At 46.2% G+C, this 16,505-nt stretch overlaps 1 protein-coding gene across 1 annotated transcript in view; it reads left to right on the plus strand.

Annotated features, from left to right (window-relative positions):
- Positions 1 to 14,367, plus strand: part of hs3st3l (heparan sulfate (glucosamine) 3-O-sulfotransferase 3-like) — a 17,030-nt gene extending 2,663 nt beyond the window's left edge. The window contains exons 2-3 of the mRNA XM_068754934.1: positions 12,949 to 13,178; positions 13,979 to 14,367. Of these exons, the coding sequence (XP_068611035.1) occupies positions 12,949 to 13,178; positions 13,979 to 14,367 (619 nt within the window). The remainder of the gene's footprint in view (positions 1 to 12,948; positions 13,179 to 13,978) is intronic.
- Positions 14,368 to 16,505: the final 2,138 nt, after the last annotated feature.

A 16,505-nucleotide genomic window follows, 5' to 3' on the forward strand; every position in this document is an offset into this window, starting at 1 on the left:
CATGGTGGTTGGGTGGATGTTCAGGGTTGATGTTCATGGTGGTTGGGTGGATGTTCAGGGTGGATGGGTGGATGTTCAGGGTGGATGTTCATGGTGGATTTTCAGGGTGGATGTTCATGGTGGATGTTCATGGTGGATGTTCAGGGTGGATGTTCAGGGTGGATGTCCATGGTGGATGTTCATGGTGGATGGGTGGATGTTCAGGGTGGATGTTCATGGTGGATGTTCAGGGTGGATGTTCAGGGTGGATGTTCATGGTGGATGTTCAGGGTGGATGTTCATGGTGGATGTTCAGGGTGGATGTTCAGGGTGGATGTTCATGGTGGATGTTCAGGGTGGATGTTCAGGGTGGATGTTCATGGTGGATGTTCAGGGTGGATGTTCATGGTGGATGTTCAGGGTGGATGTTCAGGGTGGATGTTCATGGTGGATGTTCAGGGTGGTTGGGTGGATGTTCAGGGTGGATGGGTGGATGTTCATGGTGGATGTTGATGGTGGATGTGCAGGGTGGATGTTCATGGTGGATGTTCAGGGTGGATGTTCAGGGTGGATGTTCAGGGTGGATGTTCATGGTGGTTGGGTGGATGTTCAGGGTGGATGGGTGGATGTTCATGGTGGATGTTGATGGTGGATGTGCAGGGTGGATGTTCATGGTGGATGTTCAGGGTGGATGTTCAGGGTGGATGTTCATGGTGGATGTTCATGGTGGATGTTCAGGGTGGATGGGTGGATGTTCATGGTGGATGTTCAGGTTGGATGGGTGGATGTTCAGGGTGGATGTTCATGGTGGTTGGGTGGATGTTCAGGGTTGATGTTCATGGTGGTTGGGTGGATGTTCAGGGTGGATGGGTGGATGTTCAGGGTGGATGTTCATGGTGGATTTTCAGGGTGGATGTTCATGGTGGATGTTCATGGTGGATGTTCAGGGTGGATGTTCAGGGTGGATGTCCATGGTGGATGTTCATGGTGGATGGGTGGATGTTCAGGGTGGATGTTCATGGTGGATGTTCAGGGTGGATGTTCTGGGTGGATGTTCATGGTGGATGTTCAGGGTGGATGTTCAGGGTGGATGTTCAGGGTGGATGTTCATGGTGGATGTTCAGGGTGGATGTTCAGGGTGGATGTTCATGGTGGATGTTCAGGGTGGATGTTCATGGTGGATGTTCAGGGTGGATGTTCAGGGTGGATGTTCAGGGTGGATGTTCATGGTGGATGTTCAGGGTGGATGTTCAGGGTGGATGTTCATGGTGGATGTTCAGGGTGGATGTTCAGGGTGGATGTTCATGGTGGATGTTCAGGGTGGATGTTCAGGGTGGATGTTCATGGTGGATGTTCAGGGTGGATGTTCATGGTGGATGTTCATGGTGGATGTTCAGGGTGGATGTTCAGGGTGGATGTTCATGGTGGATGTTCAGGGTGGATGTTCATGGTGGATGTTCATGGTGGATGTTCAGGGTGGATGTTCATGGTGGATGTTCAGGGTGGATGTTCATGGTGGATGTTCAGGGTGGATGTTCATGGTGGATGTTCATGGTGGATGTTCAGGGTGGATGTTCAGGGTGGATGTTCAGGGTGGATGTTCAGGGTGGATGGGTGGATGTTCAGGGTGGATGTTCAGGGTGGATGTTCATGGTGGATGGGTGGATGTTCAGGGTGGATGTTCAGGGTGGATGTTCATGGTGGATGTTCAGGGTGGATGTTCATGGTGGATGTTCATGGTGGATGTTCAGGGTGGATGTTCATGGTGGATGTTCATGGTGGATGTTCATGGTGGATGTTCAGGGTGGATGTTCAGGGTGGATGTTCAGGGTGGATGTTCAGGGTGGATGTTCAGGGTGGATGGGTGGATGTTCAGGGTGGATGTTCAGGGTGGATGGGTGGATGTTCAGGGTGGATGTTCAGGGTGGATGTTCAGGGTGGATGTTCAGGGTGGATGTTCAGGGTGGATGTTCATGGTGGATGTTCAGGGTGGATGTTCAGGGTGGATGTTCAGGGTGGATGTTCAGGGTGGCTTTACTGTTTCCCTTCATGATTTTCCTCTTCCAGACCAACAGGCTTCCATTTAGCACTATAGTCCTGGATTTCCACAGTTGCAGTAGGAAATGTAACTAATGTATCCCCAGAGTCGCTCCTCGAATCGCTTAGAGGAAAATAACATGTAGCTCCACCGGCGCGCTTGAGATCAGAGCCCCCGACAAGGGCCCACTAATGGTGTTTGGAGCGGAGATGGGATCAGGAGCAGCACAGCAAGCAGCCCCGAGATGGACTGGAAGTTTTCCCCTCGCTGAAATGTTTGGATCGATAGCTCTATCTTTCCGCTCTGACCTTGAGTTGACTCCAGCATTAGAGCGGTTAGCGTTGGTGAGCTCGGCTTCTGTTACAATTAACAGGAAGCTTTATCCTGCACCGGCAGCGTCTACCAGCGCCGCGGTCAGGTTACGCTGCTCTGCTGGACTCCCGTCTCAGTTGGCATGAAATATGACAAGACATGTGGACGGTGGACGAAGGGGAGACAAATTAGAGGGACGTGGAAGAAGGGGAGACAGAATAGAGGGACGTGGAAGAATATGTGTGTGTGTGTATATCGTTGCTTTAAGAGAGATTTTTTTTTTCGTTATGCTCCCTTGAGTGCCTGAAGCCGTGGCCTTCACACGATTTTATTATGTTAATAATTATAAGAATAATAAAGAATCTTGAATCTTGACTCTTGAAGAAGTGGAGACAGAATAGAGGATGAAGAGACAAGGCGTGATTGAGCTGGAGGTTAAAAGGTCAAGTTAGTGTTGCCACAACTTCACACATCTCGGCTGACCTTTGCTTCAACCCGAGAGAGACTCATCAGAGCCTTTGTGTGTGTGTGTGTGTGTGTGTGTTCTGGAGAGCGTGCCTTTTTTTCTTCCTGAGCGCCACAGGGATTTATTGATATGTTATTGACTCTGAGTTATTGAACAGCTTTAACCTGAGGTTGGATTTCTCATTTTTTCTGCTCCTGTTAATTTGCAAGAAGACTTGTGAATGTTTTTTTTTTTTGCAACTCCAATTCCAATAAATCAGAACATCTGCTCCAACACCTTCCTCTATTGATGGTTATTTAAGTAAAGTGCCCCATCTCAAAATGACGATGTGGTAATTGGTAATTTAGCGGGTTCGAGGGTTTATTAGGCCCATATCTGGGTGTTTATGGGCGTTAGCAAATAACAACTATTTTCTGTGCCCTCTGCGGACAAAATGGGGACTGGGGTTGCTGAAATATCGCAGGTCATTTGCAATTCATAGCGAGATTTCTTTGAGGGATCCTTTTAATTTCATCCCCATAGACTGGTGGCCTTATCCTGCTACGATAGCAAACGGTGCTACTTGTCTTTGCGTGTTTGTGCAATGGAGTACTGTATAATAAGAATGGCTGCCAGAATATTTGATGTTCAGCAGGATTCAGAATCAGTTTGTGGAAACTAGCACCACAGACAAGTCACGTTGTCTTTCATCTGCAGAGGCAAATCAAAATGTTAATATTTTCTATTATTATTATTATGGGTTTTTTGCCCTGAGCCTCATTATGCTGATGTGTGAAGTAGTGAATCTGTGAGAATAGATTGTCCCGCTGGGTCTGGTGCTGTGTGGGCAACTGGGGTTCAGGTGTGGTCTATCTTGTCCCAGCACCGGGCTGGAGGTGATCACCATAAGGCCCAGACGGGTGGGGTGATGCTGCCCTCATTAAGGGCCTCTCCTGGGATTGGGAAGGGGAGGCAGGGGGACATGGGGGCCCCTCTATGATGGATGTCTTCTGGAAGTGGACAGGGCAGAGCTACAATGGACCGACCCCTGAATGGACTCTACATAATCACTAAATAACACACCCAGAAACCAACAAATGCATGGACACAGAGCGACTAACACACAGCGACTAACACAGACCGACTAACACAGATCAGCTAACACAGAGCAACTATCACACAGCGACGAACACAGACCGACTAACACACAGCGACTAACACAGCGACTAACACACAGCGACTAACACAGCGACTAACACACAGTGACTAACACACAGCGACTAACACAGTGACTAACACAGTGACTAACACAGTGACTAACAAAGCTACTATCAAACAGCGACTAACACAGACCAGCTAACAGAGCGACTATCACACAGTGACTAACACAGCGACTCAGCGACTAACACAGACCGACTAACACAGACCGACTAACACAGACTGACTAACACACAGCGACTAACAAAGCTACTATCACTAAGCAACTAACACAGACCAACTAACACAGACCAGCTAACACAGAGCGACTATCACACAGAGACTAACACAGACCACCTAACACAGAGCGACTAACACAGAGCGACTAACACAGAGCGACTAACACAGAGCGACTAACACAGAGCGACTAACACAGAGTGTCTAACACAGAGCGACTAACACAGAGCGACTAACACAGAGCGAGTAACACAGAGTGACTAACACAGACCGACTAACACACAGCGACTAACACAGCAACTAACACAGCGACTAACACAGACCGACTAACACAGACCGACTAACACACAGCAACTAACACAGAGCGAGTAACACAGAGCGACTATCACAGAGCGAGTAACACAGAGCGACTAACACAGAGCGACTAACACAGAGCGACTGACACAGAGCGACTAACACAGAGCGACTAACACAGAGCGAGTAACACAGAGCGACTAACACAGAGCGACTAACACAGAGCGAGTAACACAGAGTGACTAACACAGAGCGACTAACACAGAGCGACTAACACAGAGCGACTAACACAGAGCGACTAACGCAGAGCGACTAACGCAGAGCGAGTAACGCAGAGCGACTAACGCAGAGCGACTAACACAGAGCGAGTAACACAGAGCGAGTAACACAGAGCGAGTAACACAGTGCGACTAACACAGAGCGACTAACACAGATCGACTAACACAGAGCGAGTAACACAGTGCGACTAACACAGAGCGACTAACGCAGAGCGACTAACGCAGAGCGAGTAACGCAGAGCGACTAACGCAGAGCGACTAACGCAGAGCGAGTAACACAGAGCGACTAACACAGAGCGACTAACATAGAGCGACTAACGCAGAGCGACTAACGCAGAGCGAGTAACGCAGAGCGACTAACGCAGAGCGACTAACGCAGAGCAACTAACGCAGAGCGAGTAACGCAGAGCGAGTAACGCAGAGCGAGTAACGCAGAGCGAGTAACGCAGAGCGAGTAACGCAGAGCGAGTAACACAGAGCGAGTAACACAGTGCGACTAACACAGAGCGAGTAACACAGAGCGACTAACACAGAGCGAGTAACACAGAGCGAGTAACACAGTGCGACTAACACAGTGCGACTAACACAGAGCGACTAACACAGAGCGACTAACACAGAGCGACCTAACACAGAGCGACTAACACAGAGCGACTAACACAGAGCGACTAACACAGAGCGACTAACACAGAGCGAGTAATGCAGAGCAACTATCACAGAGCGACTAACACAGAGCGACTAACACAGAGCGACTAGCACAGAGCGACTAACACAGAGCGACTAACGCAGAGCGACTAACACAGAGCGACTAACACAGAGCGACTAACACAGAGCGACCTAACACAGAGCGACTAACACAGAGCGACTAACACAGAGCGACTAACACAGAGCGACTAACACAGAGCGAGTAATGCAGAGCAACTATCACAGAGCGACTAACACAGAGCGACTAACACAGAGCGACTAACACAGAGCGACTAACACAGAGCGACTAACACAGAGCGACTAACACAGACATTCAGAAATGAGTCAGAAAGCAGCCGGCATGTTCAACAGTCAGCCAATAGTCTGTCTTTTAACTGGTCAAATATGAAAACAAACAGACCAGATCAAATCTCTGATCAGCTCTCCCTCTAATCCCCGATCCTTTTCACACACACACACACACACACACAGCTATCCTCTGAGGGGCTCCAGAGATCCCCCACTACCCACCTGCCACTTTGGGTCCCACCTGAGACCCAGCGCTTCGTTACCATTGGCAGCCTATTCCTTACATTCACACCAACATTTAGTGACACCCAGAGCCACAACACTAGAGGGAGCTCAAACAACAACCTGATTACCCCCTCCTATAGGACTAACATGGGTAAATCATCTTTTTACAATACTGCCCCCCAAGGGTGGAACTGTTTGACTCCTGCCCTCAAAACATGCACCTCTTTGGCCTCCTTCAAAACGGCCCTAAAAATACACCTTTCAGGGGGACAGAAACGGAGATAGTCATCACGACTCTCTCCGGATCAACCCCCCCCCCCTTTTTTGTCCACCTACGTTGCACATACTAAGTGTCTTGGTAATTTATTGTAATTTATGTAATTTATTGTCATTCATTGTTAGTCTGCATCTGTGGTGTAATTTATTTTAGATTAATTGTTAGTTTGCATCGGCGGTGTAAAATTATTTTTAGCTTTCTAATGTTATTCTGCATCAATTGAGTAATTTAATATTGGTTTTATTTTTATTTGTATTGCGAAAATTGTATTGTTAATTGTGGATGATTTATGTACGAAGGACTTTCAACGGAAACAAGACCGCAAGGGCTTTTTAGAAATGCTCCTTTTAGACAGGATGTTTGACTGTACTTGTACTGTAATACATGCTACTTTGTGACTGTACTTGTACTGTAATACGTGCTACTGTTTGACTGTACTTGTACTGTAATACATGCTACTGTGTGACTGTACTTGTACTGTAATACATGCTACTGTGTGACTGTAATTGTACTCTAACATTCTATCTAATAAATATATTCATCATCATCATCACACTTCGTGCACCACGCAACCCATCGCAGTGCACACGTTTTAACACACACTCCCTAGTGTTCAAAGATGCTACCCACTCCCAGCTGGGCACGGTTACACTAAGCCCTGTAGGATCAATAGCCAACGGTCCCGGCTGGCCCGAGGGGATTCACCGGGGAAGCTAGCCGAAGGATTGGGACACAAAAGGGAGGTTCCTCCAAGGCAGACAGGGTTTAGAAGATGCCGGGTAATCCCTGTGTTCCTGGTGTTGGATGTTTGATCTCACACTCAGCGGTAAACCAGCGGTTTTACCATCAGAATGTTGGTAAAACAGGCCTTTAAAATGGCTACTTCTTTGAACCCATCTTCCAGCAAGGATTTCCTCTGTACCACATGGTGTCACCTCCAGCACTGGGTTCTATGCCCGAGACATTAACACCCTCCATTCCCCAATCCCCCGCCTCGATCCACAGTTCTGTATATCGAAGCTTTGCCACCTCCCTGTATGAAATACACAAGGCACACTCTTGCAGTTGGGGCTGAATTCAAATTCTTCCTCTGGCGAAGGTTTTCCAATCCCCGATTCCCCTGAATGCAGCGTTTTTAGCCTCAATCCCTCAAGGAGAGACTGAAGGAAGGCTCGCCGATGTGTTTAAAACAGACTAAAGAAGTCGTGTAACGAGGTTATGTACGTGTTCTCGCTGGATTACCGTGCTGCACATACAATAACAATGTTGGATTTCACAACAGGGTGTTTTCAGAGTCACTGGAGAGAGTTTATGGTTACCATGGTTACAGAGTGCCCTAACCATCAGCTTCCCCAGTGTAGATCCACAGCATGGATAGAACACAAACACTTGTCTCTTTCTTAGCACAACATAACATAAAGGCAATGCTCAAGTCTTATTTATTCAATGACTGACTGACTGATTGATTGATTGATTGATTGATTGATTGATCACCTAGGATAGCCAGAAGTCATGAAAAGTATTAACTGGCTGCACCAAACAGACAAAAGATGTTAGAACTTTAACAGATAAAGTTCAAACTGAGTCGTCATGTTGTAAAATACTGTGGACAATACCCCCTCCTCCCCCCAGCGTCCCCCCAGCGTCCCCCCAGAGACAGTGAATAACAAAGGCTTCTACTCCACGGAAGATTTCGGGGAGAGGTCTTCACATTATTCATCTCAACGTGAACAGCTTGACATGCAAATCCAAGATGTCCGAGTTAACATCGATGTTTGGCAACGGTAAGGTGGGAATTCTCTCCTTTTCTGAAACCAAACTGGATGCTTCTTGTAAAGACACTGAGATTGAGATTAAGGGATACACTGTTATCAGGAAGGACAGGGACCGTCATGGGGGCGGGGTCTGCATCTACGTTAGATCAGACCTCAACTTCACCGTTCTACCAGAACTAGGAACAGACACAGAGTCTGTCTGGGTAAAGATCATTTATCCCAGAGCTAAACCTCTGGTCATTGGCGCAGTATACAGACCCCCAGACCAAAATTCATTCTATGATTTATTGGAGAAGCATGTGATCGGCTTGGGAAGCTCGGAGGTCATTCTGATAGGAGATTGTAACACCAATGTCCATCGGAAAGTCACCCCGACTTTCAAATCCTTCAGCAGCTTCTGTAATCTGCATAACTTTACCCAGCTGATTCAGCAATTTACAAGGGTAAGCACCACTTCTAGAACCATCATAGACCTAATCCTGACATCGGACAAATCTAGAATCAAAAACAGTGGTGCCATCGAGTGCAGTCTAAGTGATCACAACGTGATAACACCCATAACAGCTGTTCGGGTCAGAGCCCGTACAGAACTTTGGATGAAGGGGGAAATATTGAATGCCAACGCATCTGATAAATTTATCCATCAATCAGTGCCACGTCCCACAGGAATTCAAGACGGCGCGGGTTATCCCTCTGTATAAAAAAGGAAACAAATTAGAACCTGGCAACTACGACCCTGTTTCCATCCTTTGTTCCATCTCAAAGGTCATGGAGAGAATAATCCAGGAGCAAATCAACCGCTACCTCGCCGAGCATAGCCTGCTCTTTGAATTCCAATCAGGCTTCAGAACATCCCACTCCACTGACACATGCCTCATATATCTGACCGACTACATTAAGCGTGAAGTAGACTCGGGCAAATACTGCGGCATGGTCATGCTGGACCTCCAGAAGGCCTTTGACACCGTTAACCATTCAATCCTATTGAATAAACTAGGGGCGATTGGTTCTGATAGCACATCAGTAAACTGGATGAAATCATACCTAGAGGGACGAGAACAAATGGTTGACATAAACGGAACCTTGTCCTCGTCCCTCCCGGTGAGCTGTGGGGTTCCTCAAGGCAGCATTCTAGGGCCGTTACTGTTCCTCCTATACATTAACGACATGAATGCTGCCTGTAACTGCAAATTGTTCCTGTTTGCTGATGACTCAGCACTCCTGATTTCGGGAGAGGACAAAGTGCAGGTTGAGGAGGCTCTCAGCTCTGAGGTCACCAGAATCCGTACTTGGCTTACGGATAACAAACTGTCACTACATCTTGGTAAAACAGAATCGATTCTTTTTGGGTATAAAAAGAATAGATTCTGAATAGAGTTCAGAGTAAAATTGATATTGACCAGTTCTGTCTTCGGCCCGCCGTGCTTTTCGCTCGCTCTGCTTCAACTAGCTTCCGGCAATAGCAGTAGCGCGTGTAGCTGACGTCACAGACATGCGCAGTAAGGACGACTGGTACCGATACATCGGAATAAGTGTTTTCATGCGCCGTGCCCGGGTCACAAATCGGTATAAACCAGCCCTCTCGATCGGGATAGAATTGTGACCGGATCAGGCTGGATTGGGTTAGACTATTCCGGTTAAGGTGTGTCCATGAAGCATTTTTATTCAGATCAGGATTTTAACCGGGTTAAATGTGTCCATGTAAACGCACCTACTCTCTACGTGAGATAAATGTTGATGATTTCAAGGTCACAGTCGATAATACAGTAATCTCGAGCAAAGTAGAGATTACCTATTTGGGCTGTGTTCTTGACAAATACCTGTCTGGCGATAGTATGGCAACTAAGGTGATCAAAAAAGTCAATCAGAGAACAAGATTTTTGGGCAGAATGTCTGCTTTTGTCTCCGGACGCTTGCTGGAGCCTCGTTCAGCCCCTCTTTGACTATGCTAGCACCTCCTGGTATTCAAACATCAAAGTGTCCCTGAAAACCAGGCTCCAAACCTCCCAAAACAAACTGATTCGGCTACTCCTCAATCTGGGGCCCATGACCCACCTTCTTCCTGGACATTTTGCTAGCCTAAAATGGCTCAGGGTAGAAGACAGGGTTAAACAGCTCAAAACAGATTTAGTGACACCCACAGCCACAACACTAGAGGGAGCTCAAACAACAACCTGATTACCCCCTCCTATAGGACGAACATGGGTAAATCATATTTTTACAATACTGCCCCCTAAGGGTGGAACTGTTTAACTACTGCCCTCAAAACATGCACCTCTTTGGCCTCCTTCAAAAAGGCCCTAAAAATACACCTTTAGGGGGGCAGAAACGGAGATAGCCATCACGACTCTCTCCGGATCAACCCCCCCCCCCCACCCCCACCCCCTTTTTTGTCCACCTGCGTTGTAAATATTATGTGTCTTTTTAATTTATTGTTATTTTCCATCAATTGAGTAATTTATTTTTATTTTATTTGTATTGTTAAATGTCGATGATTTATGTACGAAGGACTTTCAATGGAAACAAGACCGCAAGGGCTTTTTAGAAATGCTCCTCTTAGACAGGATGTTTGACTGTACTTGTACTGTAATACATGCTACTGTGTGACTGTACTTGTACTGTAATACATGCTACTATGTGACTGTACTTGTACTGTAATACATGCTACTGTGTGACTGTACTTGTACTGAAATACATGCTACTGTTTGACTGTACTTGTACTGTAATACATGCTACTGTTTGACTGTATTTGTACTGTAATACATGCTACTGTGTGACTGTACTTGTACTGTAATACATGCTACTATGTGACTGTACTTGTACTGTAATACATGCTACTGTGTGACTGTACTTGTACTGAAATACATGCTACTGTTTGACTGTACTTGTACTGTAATACATGCTACTGTTTGACTGTATTTGTACTGTAATACATGCTACTGTTTGACTGTACTTGTACTGTAATACATGCTACTGTTTGACTGTACTTGTACTGTAATACATGCTACTGTTTGACTGTACTTGTACTGTAATACATGCTACTATGTGACTGTACTTGTACTGTAATACATGCTACTGTGTGACTGTACTTGTACTGTAATACATGCTACTGTTTGACTGTATTTGTACTGTAATACATGCTACTGTTTGACTGTACTTGTACTGTAATACATGCTACTGTTTGACTGTACTTGTTCTCTAACATTCTATCTAATAAATATATTCATCCTCATCATCAGAGGATAAAGCTGCCGGTGCCGTCTTTAGTTTGTGTGTGTGTGTGTGTGTGTGCGTGGGGGGGGGGGGGGGGGGCAGCAGAACATATTAGCATGGATGTCTCCTTTTGATGGTGGCAGTAATTAGCTCGTTATAACGCTGCAGAAGGCTCTCAGACCATTCACTGACAGCCTGTTAATGGAGGTGTGTTTGTCATCATGACACGCCCCTTCATTTAAAACACACCCACACACACTTTTCATGTTCTCATGTTGTTTGTGTGTATCAGTGTGTGATAAGGGATCATTGATATATATATATATACAGTATATGGTCTTTTTGGCGTGTCTTTTTTCTAATGACTGGATAATGATTTTATATGTGCGGGCGTCAGTTTCCTGAGGGTGGGGCTGGTTGTGAGGGTGGAGGTATTGACAGGAGGTCGTGTTGCAGAAACCTGAGAGCTACCAGAGGACAGTCAGAGCATCCTGTCCTCTCCGTCTCCGTCATGGGACCCCTCTGGTGCTCGTCCTTCTTTTATCAATTAAACCGACTGCCGTGGTTTTCTGATGTATCAGTAAAATAGGAGACAATGTGATAAACAAAGTCACCTCAGTGTACATAAATGTGTTATCACAAGAGAAGACTATCCTTTAAGACGATAATCATTTAACCAGAAAAGCACTCAGAGAGCACAGACCTCCCCCAAGCAGCTCATTCACCTCCTAACTGGATCTACACCGTCCACATGGTCACCAAAAGGTTCTAGATTAGCGTTTGCCTCAGCTAGCTCGTGTTATAGAGCCCCAGCTAAACATACACACCTGTATTGTTACAAAGCTAAAATGTTACGGTGATTGAGAAAGTCTGAAACGGATTGGAAGCGTGATTTGAATCCCGAGTGTCACTGCACCGCATGCATTCAGAGATGAAGGCGCCGCTGACATGCTGATTCAGGTCCCAGGTGGAGGTTGAGTGTTTGGTCAGGCAGTCAGGTGTGTTAGCAGATGCCCCTAAGTCCCCCAGCTGGGCCCGTGGCCCCCTGGAGCCATTTATCGCTAAATGAGTCCCATCTGCTGAGCTTCTGTTGTGGAAGTCGAGGTGAGCAGAGCCAGAGACGTCCCTGTGTCCCTGCAGCATATAGATGTCCTGCAGGCCCATGCTGTCTGTCAAAAAGACTGATGGGGTGTTTTCCAAAGAGGACGTGTGTGTGTGTTTGAAATAGAAGGGATCGTAGAGAACAGCCAGCTGGTCAGGTCATCTCCAACTATATCATTCAAGTCTCCTGAAGCATCAAGCCCCAAATAGACATTGATCTCTTGGTACCCCTGCAGCATTTCAGCTCATAGGTCTGGGGACTGGGTTAGGGTTAGGGATATGGGATAGGGTGGGGGGTTAGGGTTAGGGGGTTAGGGTTATGGACTGTGAGCTTGAGCCAACAGCCTTCTTAGCAACGTGCTGCCAGGTGTTGCTTCCACCTACTTCAAATCATTTTTTAAATATACATATTCCTTTTCTTTTTTTTTTAAATACTTTTATTTATCAAATGCAAGACAGACGTAAAGTGCAACATATTCCCTTTCTTGATGAGAATGAGATGCGCATCATCACACAGCGTTTTGCTCTTTCATTCTGCTCCTAAAGTTTCTATATTACAGGCATGTGCTTTTCCCTTTTCCTTCCAGGAGTATGATGCCCAAAGCCCTGGACGGTCAAATCGTTCTGGAGAAGACACCACGATATTTTGTTACCGTGGAAACACCAGCCCGAGTCCACGCCATGTCGCGAGACGTGAAGCTAATTGTAGTCATCCGGGACCCCGTGACCAGAGCCATATCTGACTACACGCAGATCATCTCCAAGAGCCCTGACACCCCCCCCTTTGAGAGCCTCGTCTTCAAGAACCGCACCACAGGTACCGATCCGGCAGTCTGAGCTTGCCCTTCTTTACTGAGCACAAGCGTAGTACACTTCTCATACATCAGGAGGGGCTTTGATCTGGCGTAACGACCTTTAGAGATCAAAGCCCCTCTCGTTGGTGTCGAAGGATGTGTTTTGTTATGTTTTTAAATTGAACCTTTATTTAACCAGGTAAGTCAATTGAGAATTAATTTTATTTTTCAATAACGACCTGGACCTTGCATGTTTTTTGGTGGTGGGAGGAAACCGGAGAACCCAGAGAGAACAGGACTTTACGGGGACGAATGTTGTGTCTGTCCAGCGGTTAAACTAAGGACATTTGCATATTGATTGATTTGTTACAGGACCTTTAATGAGGGAGAAGGCGCAGGCAATGCAGGCCTTTAAGATGTAGTGTCTGGACCAACCTTAACCCTGTCATCAAAATCCAACCCACCATTACCTTCCTCAGAATCCTCTGGGCCTGATCCTTTTGGGTTCGGTACCCGGCTCAACTAAATACAAACGTCTTATAGTCGTGACTCAAACTGATCATTATCTCATGTCTTAGAAAGCACCAAAGCCAGCCTGTGTGGTGAATGCATACAATCATATAGCATTGCGATGCTATTATATAGCTAATTAAAAATAGGATGATGCCCACTCACTGCTGATAGATGACGTTACTTCTCCTTCTGCCAGTAGCAGAAAGGCCTCAAGTTGTATTCCTGGAACACTAATATTGGCGCACGGATGAGATGAGATGTTGTTGACAGCAGCAGTGATGACTTTTGTGTGTTTCTGTCTCGTGTTCAGGTCAGATCGACTCTCTGTGGAGCCCTCTTTGGATTGGCCTCTACGCCCAGCACCTGGAGCGCTGGCTGGCCTGGTTCCCCAAAACTCAGATCCATCTGGTCAGCGGCGAGAGACTCATCTCTGATCCGGCTGGTGAGCTAGGCAAAGTCCAGGACTTCCTGGGCCTCCAGAGGATCGTCACGGACAAGCACTTCTACTTCAACAAAACGAAGGGCTTCCCCTGCCTGAAGAAGCCCGAGGGAAGCAGCAAGCCTCACTGCCTGGGGAAGACCAAAGGCAGGACGCACGCCTCCGTTGACCCAGAGGTGATGCAGAGACTGAGGGAGTTCTATGAGCCACATAACCAACGTTTCTATCACATGGTGGGACAGGACTTTGGGTGGCCGTGAGCCTTTGGCTGCTTGTTCGTGATTCGCTGGTTTGGGTGGAGGTCAGACTGAAACAGGCAAAGGCTTCAGAGAACGGCGTCAGTCGCCCTCCTCTGATGGACACTCTATCATCTCTACCAATCAGCAGTACAATGTTACCGGTCAGAGGGGGCTTGAACGTTTTCATGGGTGTCTGCACCACCCGAAGTATGAAGGACTGCAGGTCTGAGAGATAACTTTAAAGGTCCCATATTATGACAAACTCTCTGTCCCCATGTTTCTACACGATATGGAGGGTTTGGGTCCTTATCAACCCAAAAAACAGAGAAATACACCATCCAGTCGATCCTGTGTAGTTTGTGTAGTTCTGTAATCAAGTAAAGAAAATAAATTTATCTTAAATGTGCACATTCACTGCGTGCACTTCGTTTTCGTTTTCAGAGGCTTTTCTGGCAGAGCTGTGTGAGACAGAAATGAGGGACGCTGTCCTGCAGCATCTGTGTGAGACAGAAATGAGGGACGCTGTCCTGCAGCATCTGTTTGAGACAGACATGAGGGACGCTGTCCTGCAGCATCTGTTTGAGACAGAAATGAGGGACGCTGTCCTGCAGCATCTGTTTGCTATTTTGACCAAAGACTAGCACAGATCTTTCATATACGTTTTTGGGAACTGCATGAACTTGTGGAGAAACGGTAGAATATGAGACCTTTAAGGGATCTTTGTGACTTCAGCTTTAGATTAAGTACTAACGAGAAATCTTAACCTCAAGAAGAGCAAAAAGAGCCAACTGGACTTGCTCAATGTTGATTGAAGACACTTAACCTCTCATCCAAGAGGCTCCGAAGACTAGTTTTCTGCTCCAACATGAGTATAAGTATCTAGACTCCCTAACAGAAGTACAAGTATCTGGACCCTCCAGCAGGAGTAAAATTATTTAGACTCCCAAAAAGGAGTACAAGTATCTGGACCCCCAACAGTAGTACAAGTATCTGGACCATCAAGCAGGAGTACAAGTATCTGGACCCTCGACCAGTCTCTCAGAACTGAAGATGCCTCTTGGATGTGAGGTGACAGCACTAACCACTACGCCACCGGACCACCCTTTATGTGTAATCCTGATAGTTTAAGGCCATATCAGTAAAATCATGCCAAAACAAGGACGCAGCTTCACATTCCAGAATCCCCATAACGTTTTCTCTCTTCCTGTTCAGAATTGAATGGCGATCAAAACACACATATTGAGTATCCTCCTCTAAGTATTGTTCCTGGGAAATCTGTTATGTGGTCAGCAGCAGACGGCTGAACGAAAGTCTTCACAGGAGCTCACGTTTAGCCGAGTGGTTTTGTATTCTTGAATAATGAATGTGGACTAATGGTTGCAGGGAAACTTGTGTGGCTCTTCCTTCCTCACCTCAGACTACAGTTCACCTGAGCGCACCTTGAGACGAGTGAAGAAACCGATGCAGGAGACAGTCCTCTGGCTGGGACACACGGAGCGTTCAGGCTTTATCCTATTAGCTGACCTGTCCAGTGTCCACCCAGCGTCTCGTTGAAGCCTGCATGTATTTGCACTAGTTTGAAAGCATTAAAAATAAAGCCATCTTTTCTGCCGATCTTCCTCACCTTTCTTCTTTCTCCTCATCGCCTGTTGTTCCAGCTCTCGTTGAGAGTCCGGACTCGGCTTGAACGCGAGTGTAATTGCTGTTTCCGTCAGACACTCTGCTGCCTGGTTGGCTGCTGGTCCCTTTAATGATGTGAACAAAAGTCAGGCCAGGACCAATTAGAATAAATTCCTGAGATTATATGTTGTTGGCTGGTATATTCTAATTCTATGAGGGTAAATTACACAAAAAAGTGCAATAGAATAGACATTCTGACAACTCCATTGTGTATATGTACATACATTTATACTATATACATGTATACATATATAGATAACGCCTCCACCTAGTGGAAAATGAAAGAATTGAAAACAAGTGCCGCATTTATTCTTTTTTTATGCACCCTAATCGTTTGTATAATAACTTACATCAGAACATGATAAAATAATAATAAAAAGTAAATGAAGTAGACGACACTATGATTTCATCTGAACCACAATACAAGAGTTCAAACATGTTTCTTTTCATAGTGCATAAATATTATAAAATACACAAAC

This window comes from Brachionichthys hirsutus, chromosome 21, assembly GCF_040956055.1.
Source record: "Brachionichthys hirsutus isolate HB-005 chromosome 21, CSIRO-AGI_Bhir_v1, whole genome shotgun sequence".
Lineage (NCBI taxonomy): Eukaryota > Metazoa > Chordata > Actinopteri > Lophiiformes > Brachionichthyidae > Brachionichthys > Brachionichthys hirsutus.